Source organism: Centruroides vittatus, unplaced genomic scaffold (genome assembly GCF_030686945.1).
Source record: "Centruroides vittatus isolate TY-2023 unplaced genomic scaffold, ASM3068694v2 contig_970, whole genome shotgun sequence".
NCBI classification, from domain to species: Eukaryota; Metazoa; Arthropoda; class Arachnida; order Scorpiones; family Buthidae; genus Centruroides; species Centruroides vittatus.
In genome coordinates this window covers 1,235,407-1,258,541 of record NW_027122643.1, presented here as the reverse complement: position 1 = coordinate 1,258,541, position 23,135 = coordinate 1,235,407, and the positions used below count along the sequence as shown (strand labels likewise).

The following is a 23,135-nucleotide window of genomic DNA, read 5'->3' as shown; positions in this document are numbered from 1 at the left end:
TTCTGTAAATGTAATTAAAATGTTATTGAAATGTTTTTTGTTACAAAATATTCCGTGTTTGAATCATTAAAAATTTAATCCTACAATAATATTTTCTAAAAATATATGAATATAGTTAAGCCAACAGAATTTATTCTGGACATTCTAAACTTTTTAGACGAAACTAATACATCATTTATTTAATAAAACTATATTAACTTTCCAGAATATCTCTGTAATATTAATTTATTATAGTAAACAGTAAGAAAATTTTTCTTACAGAATTTAGATGAGACTAATATATATACATATTTTTTTCTGATTAGCGTTAAATGTGATAATTTTTGCCAACTTTTCTGACTGACTAACAGAATTAAGTAGACATTTCACGGAAGCTTTCTATAAAGTAAAATCATTTTTGGCAGCTTCTTTAGTTTTCTTTTTGTCTTTTACACATTTTACTGCATCATTCTTAGTAGAGCATTAGTTTTAGAATAATTCCTTTCTTTAATGGAAAAGTGTCTTCGCACTAAAAATGTTTACAAGTTTTTGTTTTTACTCAACCTAAACATTAAATTTTTTGAAATAAAATTCTGTATTAAATATTACTTTAATATAGAATAAATATTAAACTTTTATATATTTTATAAGAATTTTTATTGAATAAAATATTTACACTTTCTGAAAATCGTATTTAAGAAGCGATTGCTTAATGATCTGTAATGGTAATTAAATTTGGTTTTAAAATGCTCTACTTAAATAAATATTCTACTTATAAAAATGTATTTATTTTTAACTGTTTATAATAATAATATTGATTATTTTTCAATTATTTAACCCTTATAATTATCATATCCTTATATAAATAAAGAGATTAGCCAAACTTTGACTCGATTTCAGGAAAGATAAGTTTGATTTAAAGGATAGTTAATAAAGTATAATTATTTAGAAGAAAATTCAATTAATAAAATACTTATTTGCATTCTTTCTATTAATTTATTTGGTGATTTTAATGATGGAATGAAGGCTTTACAGTAAGGTTTTGATTATAAAATACAAATGAAATGTTTTATTTTGTGTCATAATTCCTCTTATTCATTGCTAATTGTGATAAAATAATTGAGAATTCTCTGCCTCAAATGATTCTGTAGGGGATGTCCATAAATTACGTCTGCATATTTCTTGAAATTTTACTCCCCCTCCCTTCATTGTTCCAGTTTGTCCAAGTTTTCATAACCACTTCCCCTCTTCGAACGTTCAACAAAATTCAACACCCCTTAAAACCAATTGGGACAATGATGAGACAGTCCTTTAACTTAGGTTCAGATTAAAATAAAGTTCAGGTCTATGTATATTTGTTGATACATCCATAATTTGGCGCCAACAGAACAACAGGTTTCTTCCTGGTTCCTGCAGTCTTCGCAGGATGTTGCCAGTTCACATATAGTTTACAACATCGATACTCGCTTTAGTTTCGCATTCCCAACAAAACCTTTATCACTTTATGAATAATAAAATGCATAAATTGTACAAAATTTAATGAAAAAAACGGACGTTCATTGAAGTTGAACCTCTTTCCCCTCCTCCTTATCCTACTTTGTCCAACTTGACATAAATCCATCCCTCCCTTCCAGTGTAGACGTCATTTATGGACAGCCCTATAGTATATCATTTTTAATATGAATATTTATAAGGCTAATGATTCAGGATGTAACTGAACTCAATGTCTGTATTTTACAGATAAATTCTAGGGTCAAAAACAAGAATAAAACCTTCTATAAAAGGTTTTTCAAAACCAGTTTCGTTTACGAGATTTATCCTCCCCCAAAAAATTCTCTTCCCTTCCTTCCGATACTAGGAACATAGGGATACTGCTGGGGAACATAGGGATTTGAACACAGGGACACTGCTGTTTACTTTCCACTTTTGTGTTATCAATGAAGCTTTATTTTAAATATTAAACCATGTAACCGTCCATACCTGCGAAGGACATTTTGAGTAAATTTACATAGAAAAATTCTTGCTCTTCAACTATATTTTTTATTGTAAAGCGGTTGGATATTGCAAAATCTTAGTATACAAGACTTTCTTTACATTCGGTACAAAGGGCTTACTTGGGCAATATTTATTTACTTTACTCAGTTGATAGAAGCATATAAATGCAAAATTTCTTTTAAAAATTGACAACTTTAAGTTTAGGCGGGAAATTTGAAAAGTAATTTTCTTGATAAGGCAGATCTTGAAAACAAAGCGGAGTTTGAAAAACTTTTACAGAGGATTTTAGGCTTATTTTACATCTAGAATCTATTCTAAAATATTAGCACCGAGTTACTCCCTGTATAATTTACAGTTTAGTTAAATTTTTAAGATTGTATAAAGTCACTTTTTACTGTGAGATAGTGCATTACCTGTTTAACTTTTTTTTTTTTTTTTTTTTAATTTCAATCTTCGAAAGTAGCTTGAAATCTAATAACACGATTATCCCAATATTGATGACATATAATATTTACTTTGCGTCAAAAGTGAGTATAGCTTTTGGTATATCGGAAACATCAAATAAAATTTTATCCAGAACTCTAATATCAATAATATAAATAATATTTAATTAGCATAAAAGCTTTTTTATGTTATATTTTTAAATTTTTTTAGAAATAAAGAACAATAAAAATGACCACAATTGATGGAAAAGTTTTACAAACACTGAAGCGTATATTGTTACACGTTTATTGTTCTTCATTTTTTAAAAAATATGACGTGTTTAAGCCCTTTCACAAAATGTTTTTTAAAGATTTTTGTAATTTTTACTATAATTTTGAAAAAATTCGTATTTAAAATTAACTCCACTATTTCACAGAGCTTGGCAATGATTAATTTTAGTACATAAATTATACTAAAATATATATAAAAAAATATATTCTCATTACTATGAAGTATATTTGTTTAAAGTAATTTCAATATTTAGGAAGAAAACAAAAAGATTTTTACTATATTATGTACTATAGGTCTATTTATTTAGCTGATTGTTTGTTCTTTAGAATAGATCTGTAGGAGTAGATAGAGTAAGAAAATATTATCACAGCAAAAAGAAAGTCAATAAATAATAACTTTATACGATGAGAAAAGAATTTAAAGCACTCGAACTCAGTATTTTATAAAAATATTAAAATTATTTTTATTCAAAATTATTATTTTATCTACTTTCCTTATTACCAATAATTTTATGATTATTAAGTGATTAATGTCGACTGTTTGATAATTGAACTACTTTGCTGATAAGTAAATTTCCTATAAAATGTTATTTGTAATGATTAAATCCTACTTATTTAATGAACCAAGCGAAAAAATATAAGTGTTTGATTGTTTATTTGTATGGTACATATTTTAATATTTATATTAAAATACATATGTAAATAATAATTTCCTCATGAAAATACTTTATTGTTAATAATTTAATAAATTTTTCAAAGTAGAACTAAAACTTCTTGATATGATATTCAATAGATTTATTTTATAAAGTTTTTTCTAAAATTTTCTATTAAAAAATGTAAAAAATATAACGCAATTTATTAAAAGGAATTTTTAGTTTATATTTGTTGAACATATTTTACAAATTAATTATATAATTATATCACACCTGTGAAAAATTTATATAAAATTCAATATAATCAGATAATTTAACATATTTTGAGTTTATATAAATTTATGTTGTTTAAAATTTCTTTATTATAATTTTGTTTTAAGAGTAATTATGAAAAATTGTTTATTAACACTGCGAAATCATAATTAATTTTTTAAATATTTATCTTATTAATTTCATTTAATCAGTGTTTAATTTAGTAAATATAAAATCCTGTTTGATAAAATATTCATGTGATAAAACACAATTTATAATACGTTAAATGATTCAAAATTATACAACAAATAGTGATTTAAATAATATATATTATTTTGAATAAGGTAATTTGTCAAATTTTACTATATATTTTCTATAAGATATACTTACATAAAATAAAATAGACCCTTCACTAAATCAATCATAAAAAAATTTTATTAATGATTTATACAGATTTATAATATTTAATCGAAATAATAATAAAGAAGCGACAAATTTGCATAAAACATAGTTTTAATGAGTACGTCTGTATGTCTGTTTTTTTTATTTTTCGTAAAATTGCGCTTAATTAATTAGTTAATGCATAAATTAGGTTTAAATAAATTATATTATAGAAATCCGATTTGGTTTGGATTCTTGATTCGTCTGAAATGGATTTAAAGGTTTGGTTAAAGGTAAAGGAAATTTTTGCAGATAGCGATCGAGAAACAATTTCTATCTATTAACTCACTGTTAAATATTTATTTTATTTTCGATTTTTTATTAAGTTTATCGCATTTTATACAAAAAGATGTATGTATGTATGTAGAGAATAGTTTGTCTAAACATTTCTTAAATTCAATTTTTTTTCCTTCCTTTTTGTGTTCCCAATTTTGGGTCAGATAAACAGTGATAATGGCTTCAAGTCACGCTTTTTTCCCTTCTTTTTGCTGGGATGATAAGGAAGTTCTAACTTGTCAGAAACCGGAGATTCGTTGCTCTGTTTGTTTGAAAAAGTTAAGAAACTCTAAAACTTTAAAAAAATCGTTAAATAAATTCATTAACACGCGAACGCCAATCTAAAATACTATAGGTTAAATTCGATTTTATAGGTTTTAACGAAGACTGAAAAATTACTTTGTGTAAAATACTACATATTTTTAAATTATAAATAAATAAATAAAATTGCAAAATTTTGCTGAATAAACCTTAAACTATAATTTTAAATTCGTAATCTAAATCTGGTTGGTTTATATTTGATTAAAATTATGAATTTGTATAGCATTACACAGATTTGCATTTATTCGATGTGGTATCAACAAACAGTTACTAATTATTGTGTATTATTGAGGAGAATATTAATACACACACATATATATATTCACATTCTCCCCAATAATATATAATAATATAAATATATTTTCATATTTGTCACATAAATACGCAATAAGTAAACTATATGAATCGTATATATGTGACAAATATTCGTATTCATGTACAGTGTATAGAATTAAAATGATTACTTGTGCAAATATGAGGCAAACAAAATTTTAAAATATTCTAATTAAATTCATGATTTTGGCTTGAAATTATTCGTGCAAATAAATGAAAATTTCAGTATTGAAAATAAATCCAAAATTTTTATCTATTGACATAATTTATACTTATAAATTTGGAGATACATTTCCTTTGTCTCGTGCATATTTTGTAGGATAACTTTTAAAAAGTTGTATATTTTTCACTTATAAATGATATAATGAGGTCTTAATGTTGATGTATCGATGGCAATTTTTTATCGAAGGCTATTAAATTGAATTTGTTGAAAGGAATAACGTCTTCTCATCATTCATGCCATATGATTATTATTTTTTCATAGATATAAATAACATAAACCATTCAGCTATAGTTCATATCCACAAATAATAAAGTTGTCTCCGTTGCTTAATAATTTATAGAAAATATATTCTCAAGGCTATTTTTCTCATTTTGAATGCTTAAGTATTTAATAAAAGACGTTTACAAGACTAAATCTTAAACATAACTATCAAGTTTATAATTAAAATTTTATATTTTCTATGCATTTATAAGGGCACAATAATTAAAAATCTTGTAAATCATTAACACGATAAATGATTATTTTTACAGAAATTTTCATAATTAATGTAATTTAAAATAAAGTAAATAGTAAAATATTCTTGCAATAACGTAAATTTTATTCAAAATAATTAATTCATTTTAATGAATGTCCCTTTCCTGAAAATGCCTTAAACTTCTTTCTGGTTGAATCATCTCTTGTATTATTTTTCCTTTTTCCTTTTACACGAAACTCTTCATCGCTTGGCTGATGTAAGCGAATAAATTTCAACGTTCCAAATTCATAATCGAAATCAGGTATTCCCTTGGAATCATTTTCGATTAAATTAGTAACCTGTTTCTCTTCTATCGAATCGGAATCTGTTTTACAATTATCAACTAGAAAGTCGATATCAACATTTAAATCGCAATCAATTATACAAACTGAATCCATTGGTTCAGTAGCTTTCACACATATCTCATATTCTTTGCCTTTATAATAAATTACAATCTTATCTCCCATTGTTAAACAATTATATTTCAATAATGTCGTTTCGAGCACTTTCTTGAAGTCAGAAATGTGGAAGAATTCTTTGCTCAAAGGAAGAAATTTTACATATTTTGCACTTGGTAACTCTACTAACGTTGCTGAAATTATATCGCCATTTTCTGCATTTAATTTTCTCATCATCCAAAGAGGAATATACATACTTTTTATATTTTCAGAAAATTCTAAAACTCCGCAATGAGTGTAGCATTGATTTACTTCTTCCAATTTCTTGCAAGAAAGTTTAAGAAGAATGGGATATTCTATATCAAATTCACTGTATTGTATTAATATTGTCAGTGGCAAAATAATCTGTCCGCCATATTCTGCAAACTCTTTTCCTTTAAAATTTGATATGGAAAGACATTCGATGTTAAATGTTAATCCTTGGGGTGTGTCGTAGATAGTAATGTCTTCCATATTCGATATATTACTAGATGGAATTTGGCGATATCTCTAACGAATTGTTGGTTATGATTGTTGGTAATGAATTCATTATTACGGAGCTGTAAACAATAATAAAGGAATTATAAGCCTAAAGGCGGAATGTATAATGCATTTACAATAGTTAAGTTATCGCTTTCATAAATAAAATTTATATATAATCTAGAGAATATCTGTATTATTTTTTCGAAAATAAAAAAAAATAAGAAAGAACAGAATTGTTATATTATAATTACTGAATTTTTGATGTTTTTAATAGGAGAAAAACTGTAAAATATTTTTCTTCCTGTATTCTAATTGTATTTTATTTAAAGTAACGTAAATATTATTATGTAGTTTCTTTCTTGCAACTGTTAAGGCTTGGACGAAATGCTGTTTAGAAATTACAACGACGATCTACCGAGACAGAGCTGAAATGAAGTTTACTGAAAAAAAGGAAGGAGAAAAAGCAACGAAATTTGAATTGAGTTGATGGCAAAAGACAACTCAGAATTTGAGATGAAAGGCTTCAATTTTGCTCATTACATTTATATTTGACTTGAATTAATTACTCTAATAAATTACGACGATCCAGAGAATTCGAACTGAATCGTCACGAGAATATAGAATATGTATTCGTGAAATCAACTATAACACAGTTTGAACAACATTCTATACTCTTAGTTAACCCGAATATAGTTAAATTCGATAATATTTTGTCCGATTGAAAATAAAATGTGTCCAATGTATAAAAGAAACCGCAAGATGACGAGCAACAATATGTCACAATAACATCATCTAGACAGTTACTCCACTTGGATGAGTGAAATAAGTATCCGAGTGTAATAAATATTTGGTTGGCATCCAACCAAAAATGCTCCCTATTTTCTTTATAAGTAACAAAACTAAAATTTTCAAATGCAATTTTGTGAATTAAGTCTTTATAAAATATTTTAAATATATTCTTCTAATATTTTATTTATTTATATTTGGCTAAATTTTTTATTGAGCTTTCTTATTGTTTTCTTTACTCATTTCTATAATAGATTTTTATCAATTAGATGCGATAGATAAAAAAATCACTTTAATTATATTATTTTCTACTCTAGCTTATCCCATGTAAACAGATATTTAAATCGTCCTTTTTTTTAATGTGTGTTTAATTTCAGAGTGATTCCATTTGTATAGATTAAATTATTAAATAAAACAATTTAAAATAATGAAAACTGTAGAAATGAATAACAGAATATAAATTTTAAAAATACTTTTATTCATAACTTACTTTAAAAATACAAAACAGAATATTCAAACTGTACACTGTATTTTATGAATTACTGAAAAAAAGAGACATTAATTTTTCTTTTTAGGTATTAGTTTCTTTTCTTTTGGATTACGGATAAGCGTGTTTCGGCAGCTTAGATCACTACCGCATCCAACATGTTGCTGAAAGATGAGTATCCCAATAATATTTGGCATGTTCAGATCCCAGTAGAGCCAACCATAAGTTCTCTGTTTGGGAACTTGATTTCTTTTTATTTTAATTGGGTGCATGATGTATTATAAAATAAGGTTTGTACTTCAAATATTACTTATTTATTTATAAAATCAGCTCGTCATTTATTATACATAACCATTTAAAAATTTTCAATTCTAACGAGAAAAGTACAGTTGCAGTATTTTTTAGATCCTCTTGACAATATTGCTTTTAAGATCTTGGAAATAATATATTATTTTTCAAAATAGCAAATATTTTATGCATTTCTGTTTACGAAAAAAAGGGTTTATCTTTCTTATCGCATTTTTTTTCTCCAAAGAAATTAAGCATATCTTTTACTTTATAATTTTCATGTAATAACGTAGTTCCGAACGTTATTACAGGTCCATAATTTTATAGGAGCTATCGAAAAAATGCTGGATATATTTAAATTTCATATATATATACTTCATTGAAACCTGTTGGACCCAAAAAAGTCAAAAAAGAGAAAAAAATTCTTTGTAGTGTATATGTGTTGGCGTATATTTCGTTTAATATCTCAGGTTGGCGTAAAGATTAAGAAACGAAATTTGGCCTGGTTACTTGCATATGAGGAGTATTGATGCTATTAAATTTTGGCGGTTAAAGGTCGAGGAAGTGAGGAGATAGAGAGGTCATGTGTAATATTTCGAAGTGTGTCGGACTTAATGAAAGTTTTAATCGTTATTGGCATTTACAGTTTGTTTTTATTTAAAAAACTAATATCTATCCTAAAAATTAAGCCTTTTGACTTTTTATAATAATTAATATTTTAAATTTATGTGTTAATAACATCTCATAACAGATGGCTTCACGTTCAATTTTAATTTTGTGTTAGCGTCACAGTGTCTCTTAAACAAAAATACTTTTCGCCGGGAAAGTTATGCAACTCTTTGCTGGATTTTACTTTATGTGAGTGATATGCATTGTTTTATTTTAAAGTACAGTAAAACAAGAGTAAAAATTATTTAAATTATTAGCGTGGCGTAAGGGAAGCATAGGGAAAGTTTGTGCATAAATTTTGCTTTTATTGGTAGATAAATCTGAAAATACTTAGACATATTAATTTTTTTTAAAAATGTATACTTGTTTTCGCTATATTTTATTTATTTATTTATTTATATTCAGCTCATGGTTAAGAAGACCTTCCGTTGATCATGACGTGAATTAGATATCTTTTAATGTTTTAATTATTCGTAAAAAACGATAAAATATTAAATCAAATGTTTACATAGTAAATTAGTTATTTTTTCTGGCAACAGAATCTGATAGATTAAATTTATTTACATATTTATCGACAGGAAAAAGTTAAATAAACGTCTTTATATTTATTTATTGTATAAGATATGAAAATAAAGTGAATAGATTAATGACTAGCAAGGTACTGTACATACGCACAGTCTATCTGAAAATAATAATAAGATGTGTAATATAATATCTTCAACACAAACTCTACTGAAAATATTATTATTATATTATATTAAATTTATAATAAAAAATATTTCATTTATTTAAGAGTGGTGCCATGTTAAAGACATTTATCTTGACAGACAGATAACAGTCAATAACTTAAGTAACCACTTTTTAATGTTAACTCATACAAAATTAAATGTAATTTTAATATTTTTATCATTTCTAATTTAAAAAATACGCAGAAAATTTATTAATTAAAAAATATAAATATAAATAATTTAAAGAATAAAAGTATTGAGATAAATATAGGCGGCATTTCCATTGATGTATTTTTAAATGATTCTGGTAGTTTAAACGTTATATATAAAATATAATATTAAGAGATCACTTCAATAGCAATTGACGACAGTAAATTGTGGTAGATGTTATCAATCATTGCCTTAATTTTGGCTGGCTGCTTAATAATAACGTGACTACTAAGATAATTTAAATACTAATTTGATGAAATTTTCGAGTTTATGACCATGATTATCATTAAATTAAAACGATTTTCATAAGTTTTAAAGTATATCATAAACTAAAAGTTATATTTTCGTATAATCTCACACTTATTCGCATAATAATACAATTTTCCTAGCATGAAAAATAATTAAAACTAGTTTTAAAAAAAAAATTGAATTTTTTAACGTAAAATTTATTTTACTTTTAATATATTTAAATCATAAACTCTTGTTTACAAAATGTTATTAAAAGAATAACTAGAAATATATTTAAAATTATAGTTAATTTTAAGATTTAATTAAACGAATAATGACATATAATCAATTTTGTTCATTGATTAAAATTTGCATAAACAAATAAAACTTTTCGCATTAAAACGTTACAGATATATTCATTTATTATAGGTACATTAAAGTAAATATTTAATATTCTTCCTAAATCAATAATTAATTATTTAAAATTGAATAAACATCGAAAATAGTGTTATGAAACATCTTACGTTTATCAAAATAGATTAATATTCAGTAATTTATATTAAGTCGTTTAAAATGATCTATTCTCGATTATAGCTCAAATAAGGCATGCAAATTATAAAAGCATTCAATTAAAATGTTTCAGAAGTGTTTATACTGTTAACTACGTAATAATAGAATTTAAGGTCTTGCTTTATTCGAATTAACTTTAATTAATACAGCACCTTAACCATATAATAATTTCCTTTATTTTTGTAAATTTTTAATTTAAAATAGTAGTAAAAAATACTGCAAATAATCAGTAAACATCAATAATTCGATGTTATAACAAATGAATTGTATAGTTTCAGAAAAATTGAATATTGCACTGATAAACAAGCAATTACATAGAAATGATGTAGAAAGAAATAATGAGATGTTGTTAGACTAAATGGGAAATTTATTGGAAAGTAAAAGAAAAAAAAGGCCATTCAAAAAATGCTAACTTTAGAATTAATGAAAACAAATCAATTTAAACTCCACTTAAAATTGCATTTTATCTAATTCAGCTGTTATATAACGATAGATGGAAAAGTAAAGAAAGTGAACAGCTGCAATTATACTTGTCATATTATAATCTTTATTTTAGAATGATTATAATGTAATTATGTAAATACATCTTGTAATGACGTTTCATCTGTTGAATCTATATTGCACTTTTTGATATTTTAATTATTGTATTAAAGAATATAATTACTTAACTGAACTAATTATCATTTTTAAAACCTTTTATTTAAGAAGATATTTAATTACAGATTTATTATATAAAATTTTAAAATAAAATTAATTTAAGTAATATATAATTGCACTGTTTATTTATTATTTTAACTATTTATTATTGTGCAAACTACTGTTGTCTTATTATAGTTATAAATATGTAGTGCAAGAGAGTTATTTTCTAATCAAATAACAACGATTCGGATTGGTGGAAAAGTGAAGAGAAACTATAAAATCTTAAAAATTAACGAACCAATTCGTTAGCAAAATATAGCAACATTCTACTTAATTGCCCGTAAACACAGAATCTATGCCGAGAAAATATAAGGCTATACAAGAAGTTTGTTTTCAAAGTTCTTATTTTTTAGAATTATTATACATAATTATCATTAAACATTAAAATTTAATGTTAAAAATTGCGCATAATGTGTGATTTGATGCCTTAATGTGTTACAAAAATACAACTTAGTGAACAGAATTAAATTATTAGGAAATTAATTAAACTTTTATTTAAAAATTTCTTTACTTTAAATATACCAAACTACGCATAAAATCTATATATAAAAGGAGTAAATTTGTGAATTTTAGTTATATGAATAAATATATAAATTTAATAATAAATTTTATAAAATTCAGGCCTTTCTAAATAATTTTACAACCTAATGAATCTAAATATTCTAGTGAACGATATTAAATTTTGCTCTCGATGCTCTCGTAAAATAATGAGAAATAGGAAAGAAAAAAAATTGTTTTAAGTTAAAATTATGTATTTATATTCCAAATGATAGAAATTTATAGTACATATTGTACTTTATTCTCTATCTAATCCACTTTTCTATCTCTGTATAATCAATCACATTCACTTCTTTGCTCCTTTCTGAAGGATTATTTAGTAAATACATTGTCCAATAACCGGCTTAATTTCACTTTTGTGATTTACACACCGATATATCCCACATTCTTCAGTTACTTAAATGTTGTATGCTTTACTAATCAGAAGATAAAATTTTAATTTAAATTAGGCTAACAGTAACTAAAACCGTAACAAATGTAACCCTTCGTAATGTAAATTTTAATTGTGATTTCTGAATCGATAATTAAAACGAACATTTAAAAAAATATGTTTTTTTTTTCAGAATAAAATGCAAATATTTAAATAGAATTAAAAGAAAAGTAATATTTTAAATTGATCATAGCTTACGTTTAAGTAGATTTACTTGGATAAGCAGGGATTATTCCATAATCCGATCCATCCATGATATTGTAACCATAAAAAAGGTTAGTTATATACAAGTATAATTTCGTAATTATCTTTAAAAAATAAAAGATAAAGTCACGTTTTGAGATTTTTTATTATTTTTTTATTGAATAGAAATACATATAAAAAATAAATGTATACAAGAAGAGAGAGGAGGGAAGAATGTATTTTATTAGTAAAGTGGAATATTTCTCATGTTTTTGATCAAAAATATCAGGTATATTCTTGAAATTTAATTTAATCAAATAATAAAAAAAACTTCAATAGGCAAGATTTATATTAAAACAATTACTTGAGTATAATGTAAAAAATTTAAACAAAATATGATATCACAGCATATTTATAATTTATACACATGAAAATATGCAAAAAACTTTAATTGATTTATTATGATCATTTAATTTTAGCATTTTAAACTTCATAAATTTAATAGTTATTAAAATTGCTCGTGATTCTTATCATAATTTGTTTACTATTTTTTAATATTTCATACGGAATTTAAAATTTTCTTTATTATCACAAATTTAAGCTTAATTAATATTAAGTTATTTGAACTGGTTTTAATTTAAAATATTTTAATTAATTATTTAAAAAGATATAAAGAAATTAATTTACACTTAATTTAGTGTATTTGATTATATAGACTATATATATATATATTTACTTATTTAAATTTGATAAATTTTAAAAAATTTTAAAAATATTAATATATCCTTCATTATTATATATTAGATGAGTGCAAAAACTAATTTTTAATTTACAATGATCACAAATTTCAACATATACTCAGACTCATTGAATATTATATAACACATACATCTTATTGCTGAGAATCTATACCACTCAGTCGTTTGAACGAAAACACAAATTTATATTTACAGTAATTTACAAAATAATCCACTTTAGAGTTACAATTAAATATGCACAACACTAATTCCAACAACAACCGACTATTCCCGTACAAATTCGTCGAAAGAACTCCTTACGAACAAACAGACTTGTAATTAACAAAACCTCCGAGTCAGGAACAAGTTCGTACACAAACACGTAACTCCAACGAGAGAGTTAGTTAGCACTTCGATAACGACGATCTCCCTTGATCCGATCCGATCCGATCACCTCCGATACGATGCCAGCCGATCTCGATACGAACTTCGATCCGAGCTTAAATAGTCGACGGCGTTCGAACCCTGCTCCAATCAAATTTGAATGTTCCCGCAACGGCCGCCAACGGTCACTTCCCGCCGGCCAATCGTCCGATGGTCGACGATTTGAAACTTAACGGTTCTTCCCACGGAAGTTCCTAACGGTCGTTTCTACCGGCCGATCCTAACGACTTTTCCGTTATGAAAGTTCGTTATAACAAACAGGTGGGAATCGCGCGTCTTGGCGATTCCATACCTTACACCTCCGCGGCCAAGGATCAAACTGAGCTTAGCCCAAGCCTGTTTGATCCAACAACACTCAGCAATTTTACACATGTCCGTTGGTGCGGACTGACCCTTACCTCCGGTACAACCGGGCAAACTCGCTATAACCCGCGCCCAGAGATGCCTCGCGATAGTGTAGGACCCCTTGGATCCCCGAGACCTATCCGCGCGGGTCCCCCTACGAGGAGGTCGTCCCCGTCGCCTTCGGCGCGTCATCCGGTTTTGTTGGTCACCAGATGTCGCTCGGCCCTTCTCACGGAATTTGGGTTTCTTACCGCGAGCTCGGTTGTGACCGTTGTCCGTCGTTTTCCGGACCGGCGATATGCCTCCCTCCGGACTTAGCACGTGTGTGGGTGGTTCCGATTGGCCACTGGCCGCGCCCGCCGTGGCCCGAGACCTCCGGGTCTCTTCACCGCTGTGTTTTCTTTGAACCCGAGTGACGGTCGCCAAGATCACGTTCGCCTGTTGCCCAATCAATCCGGCCAAGTCGTCCACGGAATGACACTCCTTCGTAGCATCCAGAGGCTCATCCCGTGTCGTATTCGGTAACCCTAGCAGCGGTTCGCTAGTTTCCCCGATCGCTCGTCTTTGGTCATCGGCGTGTTGCGCCAACTGCGTCGCGGGTTCCCGGCCGATATCTCCCAAGTCGATTATTTCCCCGACGCCACAATTTTGACCCTGAGGCGTCCCAGCTACCCCATTCTTTACTGCTCTGACTCCCGGCCTCCCTTCATCAGCGTCCTCGCCCTCCAGTTTCCTGTTCGCGGCGGGTCGTTCGCTTCGGCTATCCGATTCGCTACCGGAATATCTCCTCGCAATAGGAGTCGCGTCCCCTGCTTTATTTTGCTCAGACTGCGCCCTCCGCTCACACTGGGCCGTGCGCTGCCGCCCTTGTGTCTGGTCAAGCGGTCCTATGACCATCCCCCGGTTTTTGTCGTCGGGCGGCTCTCGTTTAACCGCCTCGCTCGCTTCCACGAACATCCCCGCTACCGCACTTAATATACTCTGCTCCTCAGCTAATTCCCTTTTTCTTGCCTCGGAATCCGCTTTCTCTCTCGCTTCTACCAGCGCTCGGAAGTCCCTTTCCGTTAAGAGAGCGTCTGTCGCTTTCCCTAACCTATTGGTGATCGCACACGTCACCCGTGCCGATCCTGGCGTTTCTTCGCGTCCTTCCTCCCACAATCCAAGCGGCACTGACGCTACGCCTGCCTCTACCTGGTGACCGAAGGCTCCAACGAGTTGGCTTTCCTCCTTCGTTCCCGTCACCGCTTTAGGGACCCATGACTCCCTTAACCCCGACGCTTCCGTTCCCGAAACGTCCTTAACTGGGGGACCATTTCTGCCGCTTACTGTCTCAGCTTCCTTCAGCGACCTCCCGACTTCGGGTTGGATATTATGAACTGCCTCCTCTCGTCTTGCCGCGACTCCACTAGGCTCCCTAATGTCCCGGTCTACCTGTGAGCTGCGCCTACTTTCTACTCTTAGCATGGGGACTTTGGCCACCCTGACCCCAGCGGTTCCCGTCCTCGATCCGGCTACGTACGTGGGCCTCCCTTCTCCCCGCATTGCCTTGACCCGATCCTTTGCTTCCCCGCTCCCCGGTGGGCAAGAGAGTTTGGATGCTCTCACCTCCACCCCCACGCGGTCCGCTGCCTTGGGTCGCATGCGTTCGGCCTCGTCGTCTACCCGCCTATCAGGACACCCTCTTTTCTGCCGGTCAGTTTCCCTTGGCCTATCCCATTCTACCCGCGGCCTGTTTCCCGACGAGCTTGTCCTATCCCCGAAGTCGCGGTTCCCCTCGACTTTAAGTCCTTCGGATCGTGTTTGCCGTTCCTGCCGCTTCGTATCGTCTAATTTTCCGGTGATCCCCAGCCGTAACTTAAGTCGTTCTAACTCTATCTCTGCTCTCATTGTCACTTCTGCCTGTGCTTTGGCCTTGAATTTCGCGATCTCAGACCGTAACCTACTTGCTTCGAGTTCACGACTCGACCTGCTTGTCCTACGCGCCGTTCCCTGCTCGTTGTCCTCCCAGTCCCTAGCCTCTAGCTGCCGCGATTTCGCGCGTCTGGGCATCTCTGTGTGCTAGCGAGAAACAAATAATTTACCTGGGTCTAATTGCTGGTGATGCTCTGTACGTCTGCTTCTCTGTCGTAGCTCAGTTCTTCCGATTCTTTGGAGTATAATCCAGGATAATCCAACGTAATCCAAAGTATCCAAAATATCCTGTCGAGACTGCGCCAGTAATGTTCAAAATAACCACTCAGTCGGTTTGACGAAAACACAAATTTTATATTTACAGTAATGTACAAAATAATCCACTTTAGAGTTACAATTAAATATGCACAACACTAATTCCAACAACAACCGACTATTCCCGTACAAATTCGTCGAAAGAACTCCTTACGAACAAACAGACTTGTAATTAACAAAACCTCCGAGTCAGGAACAAGTTCGTACACAAACACGTAACTCTCCAACGAGAGAGTTAGTTAGCACTTCGATAACGACGATCTCCCTTGATCCGATCCGATCCGATCACCTCCGATACGATGCCAGCCGATCTCGATACGAACTTCGATCCGAGCTTAAATAGTTGACGGCGTTCGAACCCTGCTCCAATCAAATTTGAATGTTCCCGCAACGGCCGCCAACGGTCACTTCCCGCCGGCCAATCGTCCGATGGTCGACGATTTGAAACTTAACGGTTCTTCCCACGGAAGTTCCTAACGGTCGTTTCTACCGGCCGATCCTAACGACTTTTCCGTTATGAAAGTTCGTTCAAACAAACAGGTGGGAATCGCGCGTCTTGGCGATTCCATACCTTACACATCTTATTGCTGAGAATCTATTTTACTGCTTTAAATGAATGTTTAAAGCAGTAAAATAGATTCTCAGCAATATTACAAATATTCCAAAAATAAATGAGACTAACTTTTGTAAACTGAGAAACTTACTTGAAACAAAATTCACGTTTACTATCTTCAAAGTATCCTTCTTCTGATGAAATAACTGGATGATTTCAAGAATAGGTGGATCTTAGTCTTACATTTATCTTTGAAAACCAATTTAAACTTTTTTTTGGGGGGGTACTTTTACAGAGACCTGTAATATTCTTGTTCGGATCAAAATTTGACTTAAATTTTTCTCTTTGAAGTTTTTTTTAACCTTAAGAAATAGAAAATTGTCTCGCGATATGAGGTTGGCCAATAGCATTCAATGTACATTTCTTTACTTACAGTATGTTTAGTTTATAGATTTTTCTTTTGCAAATTCTTAACGAAATTTAATGTTTTTCTTTTTGGATTCTATTTCTAATTACTAATTTGGGATCAGAACTTTAAAAACGTTGCTTTAATATATTTTTATAATATACATTGGTGTTAGGATATACTTTTTTCATTGAAAATCAAATGTATTGTTATCTTCTTTGCTTGAATTTTGTCTACGTTTAGACTGGACACATACACATGTTTCTTATTTATATAATGGCAATTTATTTTTAAAAGTTTCTTCGATTATATCAAATGTTTCGGCATCAATTTTCCTGAGTCGAACTCAACATTTTACGACAGTTCTCTGCTGGAATCTCCAAGTTAAGTATGTATAAATTATATTGAAATGACGACAGTTAACGAACGAATGAACAGTGTTTGGTTCACATAAACTTCTTCAGACACACATAACTGTCGAAACTTACCAAATTTCAAACCAGCAGAGCAGCAGGTTGCAACTCTCAGATGTTCAATATAGATATCATTAGTCTTATATTAAGACAAATGCACTATTCGTGTAATCTATACTGTTGTGGATCTTGGTATTAATAATCTAACTTTTTCAATAATCTTAAGTAAAATACATAAACATATTTTGCATTATGCATCATTTTACTTAGAACAAAATTCACTTAAAAATAAACTATATAAGAATTTCATTATATAATTTACACTATTTAGAGTAAGTTATAGATGGAAATCGTCTTTAAAACTGTTTAAAACTGAAAATAACATTTTAACTCTTTCCACACCCTGCAAAGCATCAAGGATCTATATCAAGGATATTCTATAGCCTTATAAGTATGGTACTCATTATGTACCCATAATGAGTGCCACACTTATAAGGCTATAGAATAGTGAAGAACAGAATTCGTTATATCTGGGTCAAATCGCCCACGGATGTTTTTGAATGAGATCCGCATTCTCATCTCGTTCCAGCATAGAGACATTGTTACTTCACTGCGTATAAATGCTTAAAACCAATCAAAAACAATTAGGTAATCACAAAGAAAATTATTTAGTCCATAATGATATTACTAATTTGTAAATTTCATAATTTTAAAGATTGCGTTCTGTATTCCTGTATAAGAAAGCGGATGAAACCACTGAACACTGGTAGTTGGTTTGTGTTTGCTCGTGATGTCTTCCGGGTTTTCTTCACTGTCTATGCTTAAATATGAGCCGATATCCTATAGAAATACTACCGGGAGGCACTCCCCTCCTTGGCAGATCGCCCATGTGTTGCGTAGCCTTATATCATCAATCCAATTTGACATAAGAAAACTTTCTAAGTTAATTCAGAATTCAGAAAAAATGTGAAAGAAGTATAAAGATAATTGATGATTCTGAGTTACAAAATATCTTTCTATCTTGCGTTTAAGCATAAAAAATTTAGTTTTAACTAAAAATAATTTTTACATTTTTTTCTAGTCATGAAAATATATATATTAAAAATGATTTAATTATAATGTATATTGTATGTAGTTGTTTACGTCATTTTATATGAAAAATCTATTCAAAACTTTTTAATTTTATATACAAGATCGATTAAAAGCACAAACAATTAATTAAGATTCCAGAGCAATTCTAATTAATATTAATAAATTTCGTGTTAAATATTATTCATTTTGGATCTTTTTACTGAAAATCTTGACATAATTTTAATAAAATTAATTAGATTAATAAAGAAAATTTCAATTCATGTAACAAACAATCATGAATAAAATAAATTATTAATAATCATTTTCAATTCATAGCTATCGAGTTTACGTTTATTTTAAAATATATATTCATTTAAACACAATTTAAAATTAACACATTCTATTAACACGAATATTTTACTAACCTGAATAAGTTAGTGTTGTCCAGTTAGCAGGGAATATCTCCCAATTAACAAAGACTCTAAGAAAATTTCACCATTATATGAAATAAGAAAATTGTTTTTATTATACTAAAATTTATAAATATTCTAAAATAAATGTTAATTAAATTATAATTTTTATTTTCACGTTTTAGATAAATAAATCTTAATACTTAATAAAAAAAAAAAAAATTCGTCGTAAAGTGCATTTTCCCCCTTTCTTTCTCTATAAAAGATATGTTAATGATTTAATGGAGCTTTTTCTTAAGGTAGAGATTTTCGCTATCTGAATTCCAATGAGCCAGTGGTTTGCCAAATTACAAATAATATTTTCTTTCAGTTCAACTAAATTCTAAAGAAAATCTAAATATTTTAATTCATTATTCTAATAAAAAAAAACGATCGTAGTCTAAATGCTCTGCGAACTAAACTTTTATTTTTTAAGCAAATATAATATAATATTTATTTCTTTTTGTTATCGATACCGATATATGTAAAGGATATTTTAAAGTAACTGACATTTCAATTTATTCACATTTTTGTTTATTCTGTGGAAGTGAAAAATGAGGTATATGTTCAATCACAAACCAATAGGATTTTGTTTTAAAAGTCAACATTCGGTAAAAATCCATAAACGATTTTAAGGAACATTTCTCGTATTTTCTTGCAACCTATTTTGCAAGATTACTTAGATCTTAACTCCGTTGCTGGTTAGTTTCGGGATTATTTCGAGTAATAATACTTTTTTTAAAGAATTACTTTAATTTAGCAATTAAAAACTCTTCTAAACAAAAGTTGTCTCAGCGTATACACTCGGAGATTACACATTAGATTACAGAAGAAGCTGTTGTTTGGTCTGAAAGAAAATGACAGAAACGTGTTTACTTTCAATGTAATTTGTTGGGCAAATCACATTTTGTAGCAGCTATTTATAAAATCGAATGATAATTAACGAAATTGTAAATATTCTAAATTGTCAGTTATTTATACATACAATTTAAATTATTAATTTGAATATAAAAAAATTAAATTACTTGTAAATTATGCGAGAAAGAGCGTTTATTAATAAAGTTAAATAAAATTTATTAAACTTGATCTTACTGAAGCGTAAAATTTAATTTATATTTATAACAAAATTGAAAATTAATGATTATTTTTATCGTTATATTTTAAAAATTATTTTTAATTTTTAAATTTAAATAATGTATAAACTTTCTTTACATTAACTTTTTTTAAAAAGCCATTAAATACGTCATAAGTATATTTTATATTTGCATTATTCAGTAAAAAAAATAAATTAGTAAAATGATAATAAAGTTAATTTATATATTTTATTAATTGAACTAATCCATTATTTCTAAATGCATGTAAATAAGAATAAATTTAATATATTCTTCTCTGTATTTACTTTTAGATAAGTAACTTATTTATGTTAGGGTTTACTTTGAATGAAATTACATTCTACATTGAGCAAAAGTTAACTATAACAGAACTTGATTTTAATTTTTTATTATTATATTTCTATATTAAAATATATAGAAATATAATTAAATCATGTATTTTAAACCAAGTGTAGAAGGCATATTGGAGAGATCATTTGACTAGGATTTCATATTTATGGGTTCCTCAAAAACATTTATCACAGATTATCCATTCCTTCTATTTTAAATGGGGCCTTTCTGTGATAAGCCCTATATAAAATAGTCCTTTCACAGGAAAAGCGATCGAGATTTTCACAAAAAGGCCCTAATTAAGTATAAAGTTAATTCTATCTTAATGAATATTAATCGATTTAAATTATAAAGTATTCATTCTTAGTTAAATATATATAAATCTAATAAGACAAAAACATAGTTTAAGTTTTATTTACCCTGGGTAAATATTATTAAAATTGATTTTTGAAAATCTTTTAAATAAAATCACTTAAATATGTAAATTTAATTTATTTTATAATTTTTTTCTTTGAAATTTTATTTGTTAAAATAGATTTATAATTGAATAATGGATAAAATTTATTGTTATGCATCAGTCAAGCAGATTAAATAAAATCATTTTATTTTATTTTAATATCGACGTTTAATGTTATTTTTTTTAAATTAAAAAAGAAAAAAAACAGAACTTTCTAAATTAAATTAATTCATTTAAGATCTTTAAATGACAGTTTATATTTCATTTATGCAGATTATTTTTCCATATAAATTGCGATTTTATATTAATTTTTGTATATGTTTATGTAAAGATATTAATACTTATTTTCTCTTGTTATTTATCTCAAAATTTCATAAAATAAAAATATAAGCGATATAAAATTTCTATATTTAATTTTCCATTCAACAATTTCATATAGAAGACTTCAATTTCTGAAATTAAAAATGTATTGTTAAATATCAAATTTGTTTATGAAGGAGAAAAACCTCCCTTTTCATTTCGCTGCTTGTACAAAGAATCCAAATGTAAAAGTATATAGAAGAATTTTTCGACGTGATATCTTATGAAGTACAATGAAACTCGATATCAGTACAAAGAATGGGTAAGTCGACTCTTTACGAAATGGTATCAGATAAGAGATACGAATTTTGGCTTATGCAATGCAAAGAAGACACAAAAAAACTACATTCCATATCCGTTATATATGCAACAATAATACAGTAGATGCGAACATACGTGATTTAACACATATTTTTTCGTGTATATGTCGAACTACGTTTGAGTGCTTCCTTACTATAATTCAATCCTTGGAAGACGACGTGCTACAGCTACTAACTTTAGCCCATGTCCCATTTACTTGCTTGTCACGGCTATACAGTTCCTTGTGTGTGAACACGACGAGTCACTCTGTTTTGGAATTCCATGTAGTATGACTTTTATTAAGAATAGTTGGCTGCGTAGACCTTTGGAGCTGACGAAATTGCTAGAGAACTGTTAACCTGCAGGTTTATCTGCTCTCTTCTAACGCTGGCTGGCTTTTTTTTCCTCTTTTCTCCTTCATTTTATGACAGTCTTTCTCGCCTTGAAACAATTTCATCGAGTTAGAAACATTGCTATTCTGTTGTCAGAGGTTTAGAAATGAGATACATTTTTGAAATAGTGTAACAGTTGTTATGGATTGCTATTTCGTTTCCAGGTAATCTATTCGAAAGAAATTCTTGGTTACATTAATATAACTTCTTTTATATATATTAAATAAACAATAAAATAAAAGTTTAGAAAATATTTCAATTTTAAAGATGTAAAGAAAATCCCTTAAGGATTCTTTAAACGAAAACAAATGTTATCATACAACTACATAATAAGAAATTAAAATACTTGTTTATTGTAATTATCGATTATCAATAATAAGAATATTAAGATTAAGGACTATTCATCAAAATTATCGCAGTATATTTCTTTTTTGATGGACATTTTTTTAAAAAATTTAACAACGTGTCAGTAGTTATTGATTTATGTAGGAAAATAATCAATCATTGCATTAGAAATTCCAAATTTTCAACTTGCTGTAATTAAATAAGTTTACTCAAATTACGTAAATCTGTAACTTATTCATTTAATAAAACACAATTAAATTATGATATAGACTAATTAGCATTGTAAAATTAAATTAACAGCACCAGATATAAACAATATATTTTAAGATTTGTAATCAATTAATCTTAAATAGATTTTACTAAATCGATTAAGTAAATTTATTTAAGTATTTAATTGTTGAAAAATTTTAAATTATATTTGATTGTTTACAAGAAATCTTAATTTATTTTGGTCGATTTTTAAGAAATTCTTTTTTTTTTCAATTGTTTACTTGAAATTTTATAATTTTTTTTGAAATTTCTAATTATTTAAAAAAATTATTTGATTATCTTCGCTTACATTTATTTATTTTTCTACGGGAAATAACAATAAATATTTTATTAACTAATTAATTTTTGTTATTCTGGATTTAAAATAATAATAAAATTCGCGTAAACAACTCCCGATATTCGGCGCTATTAATGTATAGAAAACGATTAAGCTGTGTCGATTTTATATTATCTGTAATAAAATCAAAAT

General features: G+C 28.6%; 1 protein-coding gene across 1 annotated transcript; it reads right to left on the bottom strand.

The window, feature by feature from the left end:
- Positions 1–5,769: 5,769 nt before the first annotated feature.
- LOC136985430 (ubiquitin recognition factor in ER-associated degradation protein 1-like) lies at positions 5,770–6,713 on the bottom strand. Its single transcript, XM_067282712.1, has one exon. The coding sequence runs from the start codon at positions 6,609–6,611 to the stop codon at positions 5,802–5,804; it is 810 nt and encodes a 269-aa protein (XP_067138813.1). The 5' UTR covers positions 6,612–6,713; the 3' UTR covers positions 5,770–5,801.
- Between the last annotated feature and the right edge of the window lie 16,422 nt (positions 6,714–23,135).

What these genes read in the sequence shown, in the direction of transcription:
- LOC136985430 (XM_067282712.1), bottom strand. Translation starts at nt 6,611, where the DNA reads ATGGAAGACATTACTATCTACGACACACCCCAAGGATTAACATTTAAC.